The sequence below is a fragment of the Oncorhynchus masou genome, chromosome 17 (assembly GCF_036934945.1).
Source record: "Oncorhynchus masou masou isolate Uvic2021 chromosome 17, UVic_Omas_1.1, whole genome shotgun sequence".
In the NCBI taxonomy this organism is placed as follows: domain Eukaryota; kingdom Metazoa; phylum Chordata; class Actinopteri; order Salmoniformes; family Salmonidae; genus Oncorhynchus; species Oncorhynchus masou.
In genome coordinates, this window is record NC_088228.1 from 20,522,368 (window position 1) to 20,544,268 (window position 21,901).

The window sequence follows — 21,901 nt, forward strand, 5'->3', positions numbered from 1 at the left end:
AATAGGTGTTCATCTACCTACATTTGACCGATAGCAGAAACTTGGACGTCAACGTGGACTCCATCTAACACACCACTATTTGTAGCCTACATCTTGTTCGTTTGAAAGTCATAACTCAAAGTATTGGGAATCACAAAAACACTTCGAGATAATTTGACTTAATGATCCATCAACAAATACATTCCTATTACACCTTTGGCCAAATCAATTTCAGCACTGGGAGAGTTTTATTTGGACTGATAACCCCATTGGGTTTGCCCAATGCAGAAGGGCTGAACATTCTCCACCTGAGACACCTCGAAAGAGCCCTTCCGAACAAGAGAAGACTTGCATGGCAGCAACCTTTGGGTATTGTTTCAAGTTTTCCTTGGCAGCGAAGTGTGGAAAAATTGACAACAGGAAGGAAGACACTATAGCATTAGAGGCCTATTAAACAGAATAGGCTGGTTATCTAAAAAAAAAAAGAAAAAAAAGAAAGCTAACTTCACTCACTGTCTTTTCCATTTTGTAATACCTGTACTATGGGTTTGATCCAGTTCCCACTCAGAATATATAGGCTAGCTGGTAGATGTGCTGACATGGCTGACCAGTGAGTAGACCAGGTAGAGTAGGCCAACTACACCAGAGCTTGGACTGGCTTGGTCTTTGGACTCAACTCTGTCGTCATATCGGGGACCGCCCCATTCCGGCGTCCGTGGACTATAATCCAGCACAACCAGGCAGGAATGCCAACAACGTGGCTGTGTAATGGAAATCTGCTCTATATTTCAAAACAGATTAAAGTGAAAAGACACTGCAGCGGCAAGGGGTAAGTTTAACACTTGTCAGAAACCCCTCTTCTCTTCTGGCTTTTCAGTTCAAAACTAGGGAGGGATAGTTTTTTTGGATTCTTGGTTGAGCCACTGAGAATGAACCCACACAAAGTAAAATTGGGGCCAGATATGAACTTGATCAAAAGTCATCAGACTATGCTACTTTAGATGACTGATTTAGCTAACATCACCCAGACAAAAACATCTATTGTGAGCACTTGAGGTTTGATAACGATGGTGAATTAGACATTTTTTTGTGTGAATCTGCACTAAAGAAAACACGCTGTGTGGCGAACAGAGAGGGCCTCATCCTTTAAAGGAATTTTATAGGAATACATTATTTGTTGCCAATTTTTCTTTTTATGCTCTAATTTCTAATTCCAAATAAAATAAAAATGTGTACGATGAATTATTCATAAAAATACATTTGTGTGTGTGAAATTGCTATACTCAATGGTATTGGTAAAATAAAGTGGAAAAAAATCTGTACACAAGGGAAAAGCCAGGCAGTGGAAGCTGCCAAAAGCTGTTGCAAGATAGAGATAGCATAATGCCGAGGCAACCACTCACCTTCCTCCCACTGCAAAGTCTGAGATAGCGTAGTAGTAGGATTTCAGGACCTTGGGATCATTGAAAACTTCATCTCCGAATGTGTTGAGTCTGTTCAGGGTCACTTTGATATCTGTGGCTGTCACCCATTCCTGAAGAAAAAAGACAAAGGACAGTGTTAAAATGCAGCCAGGTCAGACTCGACAAACATCTGCCAGGCCTTGCCTGCTAAATATGTATGGAGAGTTATAAACTTACAACTTCTCTTGACGGAGGAGAAAAGGGAGAGAGGATTGGAGATTTTAATGTGAACTGCACGATAGGTTTGTTTGGCGTAAAAGGAATTATTTTTCAGTTTTAAAGTTGACATTTTAAATGAGCGACTAAGCCATATCCCTGGTCTTTTTGCAGCCATTTAGAAGAAAAATAAATACAGCCACACTAATCTAAACCAAACCTCAGACATTCTCATGGAATCAGACTGGTTCTGGAATGAGAAGATAGAAGCCTTTTGTTTGCTTGTTTAGAATTACAGCAGAGGACGACAAATCTGGAGTAAACAACGGAAGAGTAACATTAAGATTCTGTTCTTTTCCACACATGCAGGTTTAAATAGCCTGTTTTACGTTCAACATTTTAATACAATGTTTTAATTATTTTTGAACAGGAGTTGTAAATGCAGCCAAGTCCTGTGTGTGCATCATATCGCTTGCTCAGGCAAAATTATTTGCCAACAAACATTCTGCAGAATTAGTTGTAGCCTAACTACTACCAGCCAGTATACTAACTCAAAACATATATCAGGTTTGACTTTTTGCTGACAACAGCTCCAATGTTTTGCCACTTATAGCCTAACTCTACTAGAAGTCTGACACATCCATAGGGCAGCCATGAGTCAGAGCAGGTTCCGTCTGTCTCAGGCACGGGGCCAAAGGCTCTGCTCGTCTACCCCTTTGACTTCTCTGGCACTATCACTCCATCCGCTTATACACCATCATTCAAATGTTTTGGGTCACTTAAAAATGTCCTTGTTTTTTAAAATAAAGGCACAGTTTTCCCCCATTAAAATAACATCAAATGAACGGAGCAAAGTATAGCGAAATCCTTTTTGAAAACCCGCTCCAGAGTGCTCAGGACCTCAGACTGGAGTGAAGGTTCACCTTTCAACAGGGCACGACCTTATGCACACAACCAAGATAACACATGCCCTTGAGTGGCCCAGCCAAAAACCGAACTTGAAAATAGCCGTGCAGTGACGCTCCCCATCCAACCTGACAGAGCATGAGAGGATCTGCAGAGAAGAATGGGAGAAGCTCCCCAAAATACAGGCCAAGCTTGTAGCGTCATTCCCAATAATCACTATTTTTTATACATTTGCTAAATTGTCTAAAACCTGTGCTTGGGGTATTGTGTGTAGACTGACGAGGGGAAAAAATGACTTAATACATTTTAGAATAAGTCTGTTAAAGTAACAAAATGTAAATGTGGAAAAAGTCAAGCTGTCTAAATACTTTCCAAATGCACTGTATCGCTGGATGAATTATGTTACGTTTTTTTCCTGTTCATTATCTTACCTGTAGGCTATATTTTCTGTATACAGAGTTAGCCCAATATTAAAATGTTTTGGTAGATTGTTGTTGTACGAAAAATATTCCATATCCTTAGGAATCTTAAACAATAATTCAAATATTACATAGACTCCACTTAACAAATACAACTATCCCTGCAACGGAGCCCTATGACGCCTTAAAGGTATCCATTCCAAAAAGAGTCTTGGGCTTTGGTATATATAGCGATGTCACATGAGAAAGTCAAATAGGGAAGTATATGGCGCCAGAGCTAAATTTGTTAATTTGCTAGAGATAGAGCATTACATTTGAAAGCCAGGGTATTCTACACAGGCGCAAAAAAGCATGAACAACCAATAGCAGATAAATACGTACCATGAGTCATGAGCTGATTAGTTTTTGTAAAAACAAGAATCATAACATTTATCTGAAATTACCAGGCATCAGCAGACTACTTTTAATTAACAAAGCACTCAAGATAAACCCATATATATATATATATATATATATATATATATATATATATATATATATATATATATATATATATATATATATATATATATATATAAAGACAACTTTCTTACATTAATATAGTAAGTAGTAGGTTAAGGCTATAAATGGTTAGTCTATAAATGTTAGTCATTTGGGTTAAACATCTGATCTAGGTTAGTAGTGACGGGAGGAAAACAAACAGATAGTTACATACTGTAATATTATTTGTGACAATATTATATCAACATTTTGATTTAAAAAAAAGAAAACGTTTTAGCTTTTTGTTGTTTTTGCTTGGTAGCATTAGCTAGCGCTAGTCGGCTGTACCTGTGCAAAAACCCAGGTAATTTAAAAAAAAGTGTTCTCCATCTTTTTTTCTTTTAAGTGAGCCAACATGTTTTCAGCACTATAAGCAATATGTTTCAAACATCAAACTGCAATATTGTATTGTGAGGTCCCTGGCAATTCTCCAGTCCTACAGGCTAGTAGTATCGTTGTGCTTTGTCTGGAAGCACACACACACATTCTCCCTTGCTAAAAGCAATGCGCAACAAACATCTCCAGCTGTGCCTCTAAGAGCCAAATTCAATCAGTACTGTAGTGGGAAATCTGGGGGCGTCACCTAGCAACATGTTGCAGCACTTGGCACTGGTCAGGCTCTCACACTTTCCCAACTGGGCTAGTGTGCTACTCCCTTCCATTGGGCACACCTGCCAACTGCAAATGTCCAGGCCAAAATATCTCAAGTATAGGGGCCAACTTATCATTACTCTGTCCACATCATTGATTGCCTCAACACTACCTATATATGATGCACTACATACTCTGTGCTGGCAGACAACCTTGAAAAAATAAAGCTAAATAAAATAGGCATCCAGGGACACACAAGTCTGGGATCATAGCTGGAACAAAATCATCACACAATGTTCCTATGTCAAGGTCTCTAGAATGCTATTAAACAGCAGATGTTGTTCTTTACCTGAAGAACTGGGCTGTTGTCAAAGTTGTAAGCACTGGGCCGGCCTTCAAGGGTGGAGAAGGCGACGTTTCCTCCAGTCAGGGGTGAGATGTCGCTAAACTCGTCTGTGCACAGCGCCTGTTGTTCGTCCTGTCCAGTGCGGATGAAGCCCCTGTTGGTCTTCTGGTAGGTCTTCTCACAGGAGCCACTGTAGTACTGGTAAGGCGTCCATGGTCCATCCTCACTTGTGCGCTTGTAGATGGCGAAGCTCTCTGGGCGGCTGGTGTGGAACTTGAGTCGCACGTAAGTGATGTCGAAAGCCTTGCCTGAAGAACAGAAAAGAAACATGAGAATTTTGATACTTTAGCCAAAAGATGAGCACATAGTTCACAGTGAACAATACAAGCTACCATAACTGTTCTAACTACGCAGTTAATAAAGACAAAAAATATCTTGCACAACACATGGATAAATATTAAGCTGTTGCTCAATGACCCAAAAAAAGCTAATCAGTCACTAAAGACTGCTTTACAACAAGCCTTTTCCAGATGCATTGTCTGTTTAAACCAAGACAAAAAGGGATTTCTAAAGCTCTCCAGTGTCCTCCAGTAATACTAGAGGGTCTTTTCAAAACCTATTTGGCATGTCTGGGCAGGCTAGGACTTGAAGGGGGATGAACACCAGACTATATGCGCGAGGAGAAATGGTATGGGGAGACGTCATTTATTTTGTGTAAAGAAATTAAATGATCTTTCAACACGGCGACAGGGGATACAATTGTTTGTTTAACAAAAAATGTGCTCTCGAAACAGATCTGCAATGAAAATAAAACATCTATACAGGGAACATTGTGGCGTGTGCAAATATAGGTGAAGCCATGTAACATACTGAAACATATAGATGTCTCAACTTCAGAAGGGTTTGGAAAGATAGAGGATTTAAATGAATCAGTTAATTTCCTCTCCAGTGAGTGTTTGTGTATGTTGTTGCAATGACCATAACAATGAACTTTGACTTTTGAGGGACCTCTGTTAAAGGAAAATTCCACCCCCAAATGATCTTTTGGTATTTGTTTCATTCGCCCATTGTTGATATAGTCCAGAAATGTTTAACATGTCAGCAATCAAGTTTTCAAGATCTGCAACTTTCAAAATACAGCCTTTTGATGCATTTGGTTGGCTACGTTTCTGTATTTTAAAAGGGATATTATATCTTAAAGTTATATATTGAAAAACTGCTGACGTGCTAAACATTTTGGGACTACACCGACAATATACTAATGAAATAAATAACAAAAGAAAGTTTCCTTTGTCTTTTAAGTCAGCAAGCTTTGTAGATGAAGGTTAATCTGAAAGCAATATCTATATCTGTAGGGTGTGAGCTGCTGGTTTTTAATCATGAATTCATGCGTTTACATTGAGATTAAAGTGAAGTCGAGTATTCTATAAATGTTCTGGAGAGCCTGCTTTGGCCCAGGGAGTCTCCTATTCAAACATAAGACTTGTACAAATTCTACCTCAACTGGCCTTTGAATCACTAAACGAGGCGTGGATTTCAACAGGTCTGCTTCAACATCTAGAGAAATCTTTTCAAACGAAAAAAAGCTGGAAGTAATACAATGATGTTTATTTGCGCTTATACCCATTTGATTGTGTTAAATTTCTCCTCAAATCTATTTAAGTAGAAAAAAAGTTTAGCTTAACAGAAAGTAGCTAATTAAAACATGGAAAAAAAACTAAATCACACACAAGTGCAACGAGACACAGGCATACTTGACATTTCCATAACATGTCATAGACAAAGAACTTTAAGTTAACCATTTGTCTGACCTTTTACAACCAATTTGCCCACTCTTTCCACTAGCCACTTCCATTATGATGCACAGGCATGACACCAAAGCATCTGAATGTGACATTCTGTGAACAAGCAAACTTAAGAGTGCTCGAGCATCGGGGAAATGGCACTGGGAACAGACTGTCATTGACATCTAATTTCTAAAACCACCCCCACATCCTCGTAAACAAGACAAACAGCATCTGTTGGCACAGCAAGGAAGTGGCAAGCAGAGGCAAACAAAAGGGCCTCTCGTCAACCCAACATGGAAGAGCCACTCAGTGGAGACAAAGGAAGCCTCAACAGTGAATACAGGTGGTCAGGCAGTCACTAGACTAGTAGTCTAGTTCACAGGCAAGGCAAGTTCTGAAGATAACGAGGAAAGGGCAATGGAAATTATGGTTTAGCCTTGAACAAGGACATGGTTACTCTTTGGCAGCTGAGGTCTAAATCATTAAGAGAATCTGTCTGCCAATAGGTACTTATCGCAGTAGGAGGCTGTTCCTTCTCTTGCTAGAACAAAAGATGCACCAGCTGCGTACTGAACTGGTACCGACGAATCTGCCATTGCTACTTGTACAATTGCAATGCTCCTCAGTGGCCGACAACTTGACTTTAAGTCAGAGAGCACAAACCTCCAAGTGGGAAAACCGACAGGAGTGACAACAAAAAGGAAAAAAAATAGCGAATTACATTCTAAAGGTTTAGCTAAGGTTATCTAGCCAGCTAAATAATTGGCTATGGGCAGCCACTGGCAGTATGGGATTATGTAGAGTGAATTGAATAGTTTCTTCGTCATCTTGCTAGCTACTTATCGAGCTGTGGTCATCTGTCTAGAATAAACAACGGCTTTTTACAACAATAGCAACTGTTAAGGTTTTCTTTCTCCTCTTCCTCTGAAGAGGAGGTGTAGCAGGGATCGGACCAAAATGCAGTGTGGTTATTATTAAACATCTTTAATAAAGATGATAACAAACAATACAAAACAATAAACGTAACGTGAAAACCTAAACGGCCTATACTGGTGCAAACACAGAGACAGGAACAATCACCCAAGAAACACTCAAAGAATATGGCTGTCTAAATATGGTTCCCAATCAGAGACAACGATAAAAACCTGCCTCTGATTGAGAACCACTTCAGGCAATCTAGACTTTTCTAGATAACCCCACAATCCCAATACCTACAAAAAAAAACAAGACAAAACACACCACATAATTAACCCATGTCACACCCTGGCCTGACCAAAATAATAAAGAAAACACAAAATACTAAGACCAGGGCGTGACAGCAACACTAGCACAGGTAGCTAGTTATCCAACATTGGATACCTACAAAGCAAAATACACAGGGACTCGCATCGCCAAACTAAACGTAAGAATGCAATGCTACTGCCACCTTCTGGAATGGAGTATTTTAACAAAGTCTGTTGACATTGTTCACAGGCGCTAAGTACTCTCTGCAAGCAAACATTTTACAAATCTTACTGGTGTGTGGGACCGATTAAGAGTCTTGGGTGGCCAAGGTTTGTTCTTAGTACATTCAACCAAAATGAGTTTTACAGTACACTGTGATTGTCACTGTAGGCCTACTTTTAGCTTTCAAGCCCAAGGTGCATTCTTTCACTGATTAGCTAAAAGTGTACAAAGTAATAACCACAAAGCTAGCTATGCCCTATAAATGAATCATTTCAGTGATGTAGGCCTGCAGTAACAAACATCAATAGTGAGCAGGAATAGCTAACATTTCAGTCTTCACTAAAATTGTAGTCTAATGCAATGATCGCTTTTATGATTGAGCTGATGCACTAAAGATGCACTACCCAGAAATCGCTATACTATAATTATTGCTAAAATTCTAATAGTTTGCCTAATTTTAGTTTATGTGACAAAAGAACTACCGCATAGAGCAGGTATTCCCGAACTGGGGTATGCCAAATAAATGTGATTCTTTGACATTTTTTTTCCTTCACATTTTCAAACAGCACATTCATATTTTCTAATGGGGCTATACATTTGGGAGAGTTTTTTTCCCCTTGCCTGAGTAGCCTCGTTTCAATGCCAAAAATAACAAACCATCTAGTGTTCAGCGAAATAACACAATGTCAAAATACAGGAAGCCTAGTCAAATAATTAACATCCAATCACATTAACCTTTACTCTCTTGCAGGAAACCTTCACTTTTTGCACAGACATTTATGAGCGAAACATGACAATTAGAAAAATAAGCCACAGGAATTTTTGGAGCAGGAATAAAGACGACTTTTGAGTAGCAAGACATGTATAAAAGCAACAGATACCATTAATTAAAACGTCTTATATGGTGAGCTACCGAGTGGCTAGGACAGGCAAGCCCCATACTATCGTGGATGAGGCTGGGACAATGCTGGGGGAAAAGGACCACAAAACTATACAGACTAGAGGTCGACCGATTATGATTTTTCAACACCGATACCGATTATTGGAGGACCAAAAAAGCCGATACCGATTAAAAATCGGCCAATTTTTAAAATATAATTTTTATTTGTAATAATGACAATTACAACAATACTGAATCAACACTTATTTTAACTTAATATAAAACATCAACAAAATCAATTTAGCCTCAAGTAAATAATGAAACATGTTCAATTTGGTTTAAATAATGCAAAAACAAAGTGTTGGAGAAGAAAGTAATATGTGCCATGTAAAAATATGTGCCATGTAAAAAAGCTAACGTTTCAGTTCCTTGCTCAGAACATGAGAACATATGAAAGCTGGTGGTTCTTTTTAACATGAGACTTCAATATTCCAAGGTAAGAGGTTTTAGGTTGTAGTTAATATAGTATTTATAGGACTATTTCTCTCTGTACCATTTGTATTTCATATACATTTGACGATTGGATGTTCTTATAGGCACTATAGTATTTCCAGTGTAACAGTATAGCTTCCGTCCCCCTCCTCGCCCTTACCTGGGCTCAAACCAGGAACACATCGACAACAGCCACACTCAAAGCATTGTTACTCATCGCTCCACAAACGTCGCAGCCCTTGCAGCGCAAGGGGAATAACTACACCAAATCTTAAAGCGAGTGACGTTTGAAACAATATTAGCGCACACCCAGCTAACGAGCTAGCCATTTGAAGTCAAACAGCGCTATGCTTGCGAAGAGCTGCTGGCAAAACGCACGATAGTGCTGTCTGAATGAATGATTGCGGGCCTGCTGCTGCTCAGTCATACTACTCTATCAAATCAGACTTAATTATAACATAATAACACACAGAAAACCGATTATTTGGTCATTAATATGATTGAATCCGGAAACTATCATTTCGAAAACAAAACATTTATTATTTCAGTGAAAACCCCTAAGTCTAAATATTCTTGTGACATTGCACAACCTTCAATGTATGTCATAATTATGTAAAATTCTGGCAAATTTGTTAGCAATGAGCCAGGCAGCCCAAACTGTTGCATATACCCCGACTCTGCATGCAATGAATGCAAGAGAAATGACACAATTTCACCGGGTTAATATTGCCTGCTAAACTGGATTAGTAGTTATAACTAGTGATTATGATTGATTGTTTTTTCTAAGTTAACTTTAATGCTAGCTAGCAATTTACCTTGGCTTCTAGTGCATTCGCGTAACAGGCAGATTACTCGAGGAGTGCAATGGTTAGAGCGTTGGACTAGTTAACTGTGCGGTTGCAAGATTGGAACCCCTGAGCTGATAAGGTGAAAATCTGTCATTCTGCCCCTGAACAATGCAGTTAACCCACCGTTCCTAGGCAGTCATTGAAAATAAGCATGTGTTCTTAACTGACTTGCCTAGTTAAAAGGTATAAAAAAATAAATTGGAAATCGGCGCACAAAAATACCGATTTCTGATTGTTATGAAAACTTGATATCGGCCCTAATTAAAATCGGCCATTCCGATTAATCGGTCGACCTCTAATACAGACAATGCCTTCATCAAACAACACTGTTTCACAATGCATCAGATGTTCTGAAACAATTACTGCTTCATATAAGCCAGTGAAATATATGCGTTACAGTTTTTTTTTTTACCTTTATTTTACTAGGCAAGTCAGTTAAGAACAAATTCATATTTTCAATGACGGCCTAGGAACAGTGGGTTAACTGCCTGTTCAGGGGCAGAACGACAGATTTGTACCTTGTCAGCTCGGGGATTCGAACTTGCAACCTTTCGGTTACTAGTCCAACGCTCTAACCACTAGGCTACCCTGCCGCCCCAGTTGGATGAGTCAGACGTGGCGGGCCTGGCAGACCTCCTGGTATATGTCCGTTATGTTTATGGGGGCTCAATTAAGGAAGACATCCTCTTCTGCAAACCACTGGAAACCAGGACAACAGGAGAGGATATTTTTAAAGTACTGGAAAGCTTTGTGACATCAAATGGATGTTGGTGGTCAAGATGTGTTGGTATCTGTACTGATAGAGCAAAAGCCTTGACAGGGAGACATAGTGGAGTGGTACCACACGTGCAAGCAGTTGCTCCAGACGCCACTTGGGTACACTGCAGCATCCACCGAGAGGCTCTTGCTGCCAAGGGAATGCCTGACAGCTTGAAAGATGTTTTGGACTCGACAGTGAAAATGGTTAACTTTTTTTAAAGCAAGGCCCCTGAACTCGTGTATTTTCTGCATTATGCAATGATATGGGCAGTGACCATGTAACGCTTTTACAAGATACAGAAGTGCTCTGGTTATCAAGTGGCAAAGTATTGACAAGTTTCTTTTTTAAAATTTAGAGACTAGCTTAAAGTTCTTCACTGACCATAATTTTCACTTGTTTGACCGCTTGCATAATGACGAGATTCTCACATGACTGGCTTATCTGGGTGATGTTTTATCTCGCCTGATCTCAATCTAGGATTACAGGGACTCTCCGCAACTATATTCAGTGTGCGGGACAAAATTGAGGCTATGATTAAGAAGTTGTCTGCATTAACAAGGACAACACACTGGTCTTTCCATTATTGTATGATGTTTTTGTGTGCAACTAAACTCAAGCTTACTGACAATGTCAAATTTGATACAGGAAAGCACCCGAATGAGTTGGGATCAAAATTACGCAGATAATTACGCAGGTACAACAAACTGGATTCGTTATCCCTTTCATGCCATGCCTCCAGTCCACTTACAGATATCTGAACCAGAGAACCTCATCGAAATTGCAACAAGCGGTTCTGTGAAAATGGAATTAAAAAAGAAGCCACTGCCAGATCTCTGGATTGGGCTGTGGTCAGAGTTTATTGCCTTGGCAAAACGCGCTGTTAAGTCACAGATACCCTTTGCAACCATGCACCCATGTGAGAGTGGATTCTCGGCCCTTACGAGCATGAAAACGAAATACAGGCACAGACTGTGTGGAAAATGATTTAAGACAGATTCTCTCCAATACAACATTACAGAGGTATGTGCATTCTTTCAAGCACACCCTTCTCATTAACCTGTGGTGAGTTATTCACAATTTTTAATGAACAAATAAGGTTTTATATATAAGATGGCTAAATAAAAGGGCAAAATGATTTATTATTATTATTATTTGCGCCCTGGTTCTATAAGAGCTCTTTGTTTACTTCCCATGACCCGAGATGTGACACGGTGTGCATTCTGGGACAAGGAAAGCTGTCCTTCAATGAGTGTATGAGTCAATTGGGCACTAGCTAAAAAAACAAACATTAGCATGAATTTGGTCAACAAGATGTACAACATTACAAACAACTTATGTTCTGTAATATCAGATAGTTTTGGAACCTTGACCTCAGGTACTTTTGAGGAAAAAGGGCAGGTTTCTTGACTGATACCCTGACTTCGAGAAGTGATTGAGTGACAATTAGCTTAGCAACCGTGTGACGCAGCATGACAACGTGAAGACAATTGGTCGACAGTCTGCTGTTTGAGGCGTTATACATTCCTCTATGTGATAACAAGGAATCCCAATGATGTATTGTCTGTTGTTATGACAAGCAAACGCAAGCTGTTCATTAAGACAAAGTTCTCTTACTGACAACAATGTAAATTACACTGTTATTTAATACAAAATGTATTGGCTATACATTTCAACTGCAAATGGCATGCACTGATGACTGAAAATGTTAATACAGGAAAATACTTGCCACACTGGTTTAGTCACATGTTCTAATTTAGCTAGGTAACTAGCCAACAATCTCATGAATGAAGCACATAGCCTGAATGATAGATCTGCGAAAACGAAATAAATGAATTCACTAAAATAGTTCCAGATAGTAACAGTGTTATTTTTGTATTAAGGAGTCTTGACTTTGGCGCCAGGCCAGTGTTCGCACATAAGTAGCACAGATTATGCAATCTCTAATGCACTCCACACTGCCCTTTCCCACCTGGACAAAAGGAACACCTATGTGAGAATGCTATTCAGTGACTACAGCTCAGCGTTCAACACTATAGTACCCTCAAAGCTCATCACTAAGCTAAGGATTCTGGGGCTAAACACCTCCCTCTAAAACTGGATCCTGGACTTCCTGACGGGCCGCCCCCCAGGTGGTGAGGGTAGGTAGCAACACATCTGCCACACTGATCCTCAACACTGGAGCTCCCCAGGGTGCGGTGCTTAGTCCCTTCCTGTACTCCCTGTTCACCCACGACTGCATGGCCAGGCACGACTAACAATATCATTAAGTTTGCAGACGACACAAGAGTGGTGGGCCTGATCACCGACAACGACGAGGCAGCCTTTTGGGAGGAAGTCAGAGACCTGGCCGGGTGGTGCCAGAATAACAACCTATCCCTCAAAGTAACCAGAACCAAGGATATTATTGTGGACTACAGGAACAGGAGGACCGAGCACACCCCCATTCTTATCGCCGGGGCTGTAGTGGAGCAGGTTGAGAGCTTAAAATTCCTTGGTGTCCACATCAACAACAAACTATAATGGTCCAAACACACCAAGACAGTCGTGAAGAGGGCACGACAAAGCCTATTTCCCCCCCAGGAAACTAAAAAGATTTCGCATGGGTCCTGAGATCCTCACAAAGGTATGACAGCTGCAACATCGAGAGCATCCTGACTGGTTGCATCACTGCCTGGTACGGCAATCTGACCGCAAGGCACTAGAGGGTAGTGTGTACAGCCCAGTACATCACTGGGGCTAAGCTGCCTGCCATCCAGGACCTCTACACCAGGCGATGTCAGAGGAAGGCCCTAAATATTGTCAAAGACTCCAGCTACCCTAGTCATAGACTGTTCTCTCTACTACCGCATGGCAAGCGGTACCAGAGTGCCAAGTCTTGGACAAAAAGGCTTCAACAATTTTTACCCCCAAGCCAGACTCCTGAAAAGGTAATCAAAAGGCTACCCGGACTATTTGCATTGTGTGCCCCACCCCCCCAACCCCTCTTTTTATGCTGCTGCTACTCTGTTTATCATATATGCAGTCACTAACTATACATTCATGTATATACTAGCACAATTGGGCCGAGCAACCAGTGCTCCCGCACATTGGCTAACCGCATTGTGTCCCACCCACCTCCCGCCAACCCCTCTTTTACGCTACTGCTACTCTCTGTTCATCATATATGCATTGTCACTTTAACCATATCTACATGTACATACTACTTCAAATCAGCCTGACTAACCGGTGTCTGTATGTAGCCTCACTACTTTTATAGCTTCGCTACTGTATATAGCCTGTCTTTTTACTGTCATTTTATTTCTTTACCTACCTATTGTTGCACTATTGGTTAGAGCCTGTAAGTAAGCATTTCACTGTAAGGTCTGTTCAGCGTATTCAGAGCACGTGAGAAATAAAATTTGATTTGATGATTTGACATTGCTTGCTAGCTAGCCACTTAATTACTCTATTTATTTAGTACTTCTTTACCCCCTTTTCTCCCCAATTTTGTGATACACAATTGGTAGTTAAAGTCTCGTCCCATCGCTGCAATTCCCGTATGGGATCTGGAGAGGCGAAGGTCACACTGCTCGCTTAACTTCTTTGGGACAGGGGGCAGTATTTTCACGTTCGGATGAAAAACACGTTCAAAGTAAACTGCCTGCTACACAGGCCCAGAAGCGAAGACATGCATATTATTAGTAGATTTGGATAGAAAACACTGAAGTTTCTAAAATTGTTTGAATCTTGTCTGTGAGTATAACAGAACTTATTTGGCAGGCGAAACCCAGAGGACAAAACATTTCAGATTTCTTTTTTATAAGGGGTCTCTCTCTTTTCAATGGACTTTCATTGGGAATCCAGATTTCTAAGGGCCTTGCTTGCACTTTCTATCGCTTCCACTGGATGTCAACAGTCTTTAGAAATTGGTGGAGGTTTTTCCTTTGAGAAATGAAAAAGTAGCACTGTTCAGAACGAGGCTCGAGGGAAGTGCACTGTTTGATAGAGGCACGTGACCTGAAAAGCACGCTCCACTTTGTTTTCCTCCGGTATTGAACACAGTCCCGTCTTAAATTTGATTGATTATTTACGTTAAATACCTAAAGTTGTATTAGGAAAGTAGTTTGAAATGTTGGACAAAGCTTACAGGTAACTTATGAGAAATTTTGTAGTCACATTGCGCGAGTTGGAACCAGTTTTTTTCTGGACCAAACGAGCCAAATAAATGGATATTTTGGATATATATCGACGGAATTACTCGAACAAAAGGACCATTTGTGATGTTTATGGGACATGTTAGAGTGCCAACAGAAGGAGCTCGTCAAAGGTAAGGCATGAATTATATCGTTATTTCTGAGTTTTGTGTCACACCTGAAGGGTTGAAATATGATTGTCTGTTTGCTGGGGTGCTGTCCTCAGATAATAGCATCGTTTTTATCTGAGGCGATGGGACAAGGACATCCCGGCCGGCCAAACCCTCTCCTAACCCGGACGACGCTGGGCCAATTGTGCGCAGCCTCATGGGTCTCCTGGTCGCGGCAGGCTGCAACACAGCCCGGGATCAAACCCGGGTCTGTAGTGACGTCTCTAGCACTGCAACACAGTGCCTTAGCCTAAGGGCCTCCCAAGGGGGCGCAGCAGCCTAACTACATTGCTGGTTAGCTAGCCAGCTAACATTAACCAAGTGGACATGTGATGAGGATAGGACTGCTTGCTTCGTGAAGTGTAATTTTGATTATTTACTTATTCAACAACAGATGTGGCAAGCTACTCACCATCAAACCACTACGACCAATCTGACTCTCACGTCATGACTTACAGGCTGAAGGATGTTCAATGAGCAGCTCGTAGAGTACCCTGATACCGCAAAAGAGCACAAGTATTTGTTCATTCTATGTATAGAATATCAGTGGAATAAAGACTGATACAAATATTTCTGTATAAAGCTAATACTGTCTGATAATATCTATCAACCCATATCTGTCAGGCTGTAGTTATGCTACAGCCTAATACGCAATAAATTGGTATAGGTTAAAACCGACTGAACACTACCATTGTAAGATACAGACCCGGTGAATTATCTTTTAGAGCTCCAAACGCAGTAATGTTTTAAATGAAAATAAACTCCTGTGAATGACAGCCGATAACTAAGGGAGGGGACTTTAACCATGTGTTCACCTGCCCCCTCCTCAAGCATGTTATAGTAGAGTGATGCTGTGACGTGGTGGTTGGGGGAGGGGAGGTGGAGAGTGAACAGTCTAGAATCAATGATCTTTTATATTGACAAGATAATCAAGTGACTGCTCAAACAACATAAATACATGTCCTCAAAGATGAAAAGCAGCCGGAAGGAGGCGAGATCAGATTGGACCATTCTAGCTAATGAGAGGGCAGATACGTGTGTGTGAACAACAGGCCAGAGATAGAGAAGACTCATCTTTTTATCTCTGCCCTTATAGCATCTGACAGTGTCATTTAGGCCATCTCCATTTTAAAAGGAGTCAATTCTTATTTTTCATTGGCTGACCGCTCCCAACTCATAGGAAATCTCCATCCAGTTGACTACTTTAAAATAGTGGAAGCCCTCAATGGCAATGTCCATGCTAAAACAGGTTATACCCATGAGGAGTCCTCCATCTATTTCTGACAACGGGCACAACGTCGATAGTAGTCTTTTTCAAAGTTGTCGAAATGCTATGTCAGTCTGCTTAGATCAGTGCATTCGTAAAAACAAAACCTAACCATTATGGAAATTCTATTTGATCAAATGAGCCTCATGTAGCAATAGAAAAAAGTGTTAACAAAATTCGACAATCATCAACCTACATGCAAAAAATCCTCACTTTGCAAGATCAATTTCGTGGACAGATTATGGGCTGAGTAAAACCTTTCGCTTCGTCTCTTCCTCTCTGCTGGAATGTGCTTCCGCTAGGCCAGTAAAGGGGTGGGCTGACAAGAGAACGACTTGAGAGGGAGAACAGAGACAAGTAAGTTAGGGGGAAAAGGGGCTGTGTATGGAGACATTGTTTGTTAAAATGTGAATGAAAGCTCATGACTGTTCTAAAAAGAGGATTGTCTGATCAGCAATTCAAAAGTTCTGGAGAAGAAGACATGCATGTTCAACAAATCAAGCATTGATTTAATCTGAGAATTTATGCCTGGCTTACAATTGTTGAACCATGAATGGCCAGAACTAAACAAGGACTTTTTATCACATACTGTAAAGAAAAAGTCAAATGTAATATTCCGCGAATCATGTCATTATATGCACACAATCCGCAAATATATCCGACACTCAAAGATGCATTCGACTGGTTTGAGGAAATGTGAAATCTGCATTTACATTTCCAAAGATTCTGACAAGCCACACTGATGTTTCCTATGGTCTCTAACATGTCATTAGGACACAAGTGGTGTTTTATCACTGCAAGCTTGGACGTGTAAGCAGACAAACCTCACAAGACCAGAGTTTTTCAACAAACAGATCTGGGACCTTTCTGCAGATGACTACCAAGGGGGACGTTCAAGGGGTCAGCAGAGGGGGGGGGGGGTCTTTGAAAAGTTTATAATCTGTTAATCGCAGAGCCAATTTCTATACTCATAAGCCGTGAACATCATATGAAAAACAGATTGTCTTCGGGAAAAGGTACCATCTCATTCATTCTATTTTAACACAGAAAAGATCTTTCCTGAAGAACATTACAGTCAAGAGGAAGAAGCCCACACACTGCCATTAATTCAACATGCAGAACATTTTGTACTTGATGTTCTGTGGCTATTGGAAGACTCTTTCCAACATTTTCAGTGCCAGGTGGTTTCTGCCAGTTCCCCTCATGACTTTACCTAAAATGTTTGACAACAGTTTATTTTGGCAATGAAGCCCTTTATCTACTTCCCTAGAGTCAGATGAACATGTTAGTTGTTACCATAGACTTCCAGTCATTGCACTAACAATAGTTAGGAATGGCTTGCGAAACTAAAGTATGCATTAATGACAAATGTATTATAGAAAATGAGTAACCAAATTAAAATGTTATTTGTCTTATGCGCCGAATACAACAGGTGTGCTTACTTACAAGCCCTTTTATTATTTAAACTGCATTGTTGGTTAAGAAAAAAAAAATTAGAAAAGTAACCAACGAAAGTAAAAAATAATTAAAGAGCAGCAGTAAAATAACAATAGCGAGGCTATATACCAGTACATAGTCAATGTGCGGGGGCACCGGTTAATCGAGGTAATATGTACATGTAGGTAGAGTTAGTGACTATGCATAGATAATACAACAAAGTGGTAGCAGCGTAAGGGGGGGGGGGTGCAAATAGTGTTTGTGGTTATGGGCTAGTTATTAAAGTGGACATGATATGGTGACTTCCCACCCATTGAGACAAGGCTAGTTCTTTTGAAGTCAAATTCCTTTGAATGTACAGTATTATTGTAGACATTCTTGGGTTAAACCAAGGTGGTATGCTTCGCTGTTGGCCATTTGATTTAGGGTCTTTCAACACACCTCTCAGTTGTCAGAGATGAGGTGATAAAACTGATGATTAGTGATTGGGTTTAGGATAAGGTTTCATTGACACCCCACAAAGGCATCAAAAAACAAAGCTGATTGCTAACACACTCAGCCTGAAGCAACGAGAGCAAGGCTGTAAGTGAAAATGGTGCTGAAAGTTGGAGCACCTTCCTGGGAGAAAAGTCGCAGTCACACCAAATCCCTTATTCAATCTCTGCAGACAATCTCTTATTGAATAAGATAATCTATTCAGGATCTCTTATTCAATCTCTGCAGACAATCTCTTATTGAATAAGATAATCTATTCAGGATCTCTTATTCAATCTCTGAGGCTGAAAAGACTCATGGGCCCTCAGATCCTCCAAAAGTTCTACAGCCAAACCATTGAGAGCATCTTGACTGGCTGCATACCCGCTTGGTATGGCAACTGCTTGGCACCTGATTGCAAGGCGCTACAGAGGGTAGTGCGTATGGCCCAATGTATCACTGGTGCCGAGCTCCCTGCCATCCAGGACCACAAAACCAAGTGGTATCAGAGGAAGGACCTAAAATTGTCAAAGGCTCCAGCCTCCCAAGTCAGACTGTCCTCTCTGCTACCGCACGGCAAGCGGTACCGATGCACAAAGTCTGGAACCAACAGGACCCTGAACAGCTTCTACCCCCAAGCCATAATTTGTTAATTTGTTAAATAGTTAACCAATAGCTACCTGGACGGCATTGACCCGTACTGTTTATGATCTATTCTGTTCTGTTCTGCATTGAAGATCCCCAAGAACACAGTGGCCTCCATCATTCTTAAATGGAAGATGTTTGGAACCACCAAGACTTTTCCTAGACCTGGCAGCCAGGCTAAACTGAGCAATCGGGGGAGAAGGGCCTTGGTGAGGGAGGTGACCAAGAACCCAATGGTCACTCTGACAGAGCTCCAGAGTTCCTCTGTGGAGATGGGAGAACCTTCCAGAGGAACAAACATCGCTGCAGCACTCCACCAATCAGGCCTCTATGGTAGAGTGGCCAGACAGAAGCCACTCCTCAGTAAAAGGCTCAACATGCTGCTTGGAGTTTGCCAAAAGGCACCTAAAGACTCTCAGACCATGAGAAAAATAAAGATTCTCTGGTCTGATGAAACCATGATTGAACTCTTTGGCCAATACCATCCCTACAGTGAAGCACAAGTGGTGGTAGTATCATGCTGTGGTGATGTTCTTCAGCGGCAGGGACTGGGAGACCAGTCGGGATCGAGGGAAAGATGAACGGAGCACAATACCAGAGATGTTTGATGAAGAGCGCTCTGGAGCATGTTAAGACCTCAGACTGGGGCAAAGGTTAACCTTCCAACAGGACAATGACCCTACGCACACAGTCAAGACAACGCAGGAGTGGCTTCAGGACAAGTCTCTGAATGTCCTTGAGTGGCCTAGCCAGAGCCCAGACCTGCACCCGATCGAACATCTCTGGAGAGACCTGAAAAAAAGCTGTGCAGCAACACTCCCCATCCAACCTGACAGCTAGAGAGGATCTGTAGATTAGAATGGGAGCAACTCCCCAATACAGGTGTGCCAAGCTTGTAGCGTCATACCCAAGAAGACTTGATGCTGTAATTGCTGCCAAAGGTGCTTCAACAAAGTACTGAGTAAAGGGTCTGAATACTTTAAGTGAATGTGATCACTTTTACATGTTTTATAAATTATCAAAAAAGTACAACTTTTTATTTTATTTTCATCAATCATGGGGTATTGTGTGTAGATTGATTAGGGAAAAAAAACATTTAATACATTTTTGAATTTGATGCTGTAATGTAACAAAATGTGGAAAAGGTCCAGGGGTCTGAATACTTTCCGAAGTCACTGTACATGTACATATCTACCTCAATTACCTCATAACCCTGCACATAGACTTGGTATTCGTACCCTGTTTATATAGCAAAGATATCGTTACTCATTGTGTACTTATTCCTCTTATTAGTTTTCTATTTCTTTTTTCCTCTCTGCATTGTTGGGAACGGCCCGAAAGTAAGCCTTTCATTGTTATTCTACACCAGTTGCTTATGAATCATGTGACGAATAACATTTCATTTGAGAATTCAGATTTTTTTCAAGCCCTCAGCTTATGAAAGGCCTAATAATTTCAGAAAATCATTAGAAAAAAAAACAATTAGTTCAGCCAAACTAATAGAAATATCAGAGCCCTAAAATGTGCCCTAAGCCCTAATATCAGAGCCCTAAAACGTGCCCTAAGCCCTAATATCAGAGCCCTAACACGTGCCCTAAGCCCTAATATCAGAGCCCTAACACGTGCCCTAAGCCCTAATATCAGAGCCCTAACACGTGCCCTAAGCCCTAATATCAGAGCCCTAAAACGTGCCCTAAACCCTAATATCAGAGCCCTAAAACGTGCCCTAAGCCCTAATATCAGAGCCCTAACACGTGCCCTAAGCCCTAATATCAGAGCCCTAACACGTGCCCTAAGCCCTAATATCAGAGCCCTAAAACATGCCCTAAGCCCTAATATCAGAGCCCTAAAACGTGCCCTAAGCCCTAATATCAGAGCCCTAAAACGTGCCCTAAGCCCTAATATCAGAGCCCTAAAACGTGCCCTAAGCCCTAATATCAGAGCCCTAAAACGTGCCCTAAGCCCTAATATCAGATCCCTAAAACGTGCCCTAAGCCCTAATATCAGATCCCTAAAATGTGCCCTAAGCCCTAATATCAGATCCCTAAAACGTGCCCTAAGCCCTAATATCAGATCCCTAGAAATTGTTTCGCTCCATTTACATTCAAGGGGAAAACCGCTAAATCAGCCATTTAAAATGCATATATTATCAAGAAATCTCTGGGTTGATATCATCAAGGTGTCATTTAGAAACTTCCCCCTCTACATGCTACTTTTAAGGTGTGTTCTAATTTTCACCTTTTACAGGGTTTTCTGGGATGACCTGCCTGTGGGATTTGGGCCTCCATCCCCTTACACCCAGTAGAGGCACAGCCTGAGGGTGAGTAGCAGGGAATATCTGGTGGATGGGAGGGGGATTACGGGTTGTTGAAGGGTGTGTGTTAATGTCCAGGGGAAGGCCACAAGCCACACCATGGTCCAATTAGATTTCCTCCCATGACCTCATCACATTCTTTACGTGGGAGATGAACAATGACTGCTTTGAGTTTTAACGTGTGGGCATGACAACTTTCTCCCCCCTTGTACACGATTTTCTCCATCTGCTCGGGAGATATGTAGAACATCTGATTTAACTCAACACTCCCACGAGCTGAACCAATACACGGACAGACATGGGGATCGGATACGGCATCAACTCACTGCAATCAATTTACTTCAAGGCACAATCCAATTCAGTTAACACCTTGCTAATATGATCACAGTAGGATCTAGTAACCTGGAGGACAAATTTTTTCACATCAAATTGTTATTCATTTCTAAAAAAGGAAACTAAAGCACTTCTGAAGTAGATTTGTACTTGCTTGTGTGCTTACACACCATGTAGGCTAGTCCTCACTGACCAAAGGGGATACCCAAACCCCGTTAATGTAAGCAAAGAAAAAAGCATGAGCTGCAGGGGAGAAGATGGCCGTGTGCTTCTGCATTAAACAGGAGAAGAAAAAAAAGGTCAACTCATTAGGGCTATTTTGCTTTTCTCTAACAGGTGTCATGTCGGGTCAGAGTCTGACAAGTAAAACCTCCTGAGATAAAAACCTGAACAAATTGAAAGTTCTATTCAGAAAGGGTGGGGGAGGGCAACATTACAATTGAGGAATCTGAGGAATGTGCCCGAGTTTATCATCT

General features: G+C 41.1%; 1 protein-coding gene and 1 long non-coding RNA gene across 2 annotated transcripts in view; one reads left to right on the forward strand and one right to left on the reverse strand.

The window, feature by feature from the left end:
• Positions 1 to 21,901, reverse strand: part of LOC135558676 (laminin subunit gamma-1-like) — a 77,871-nt gene that overhangs the window by 21,679 nt on the left and 34,291 nt on the right. Inside the window, exons 2-3 of the mRNA XM_064992698.1 lie at positions 4,404 to 4,708; positions 1,383 to 1,513 (exon numbers count right to left, since the gene is read on the reverse strand). Coding sequence (XP_064848770.1) covers positions 1,383 to 1,513; positions 4,404 to 4,708 — 436 coding nt within the window. The remainder of the gene's footprint in view (positions 1 to 1,382; positions 1,514 to 4,403; positions 4,709 to 21,901) is intronic.
• On the forward strand, positions 733 to 21,098 carry LOC135558677 (uncharacterized). The gene is made up of 2 exons (XR_010458387.1): positions 733 to 808; positions 21,026 to 21,098. It is a non-coding gene; the product is annotated as an uncharacterized LOC135558677 (long non-coding RNA).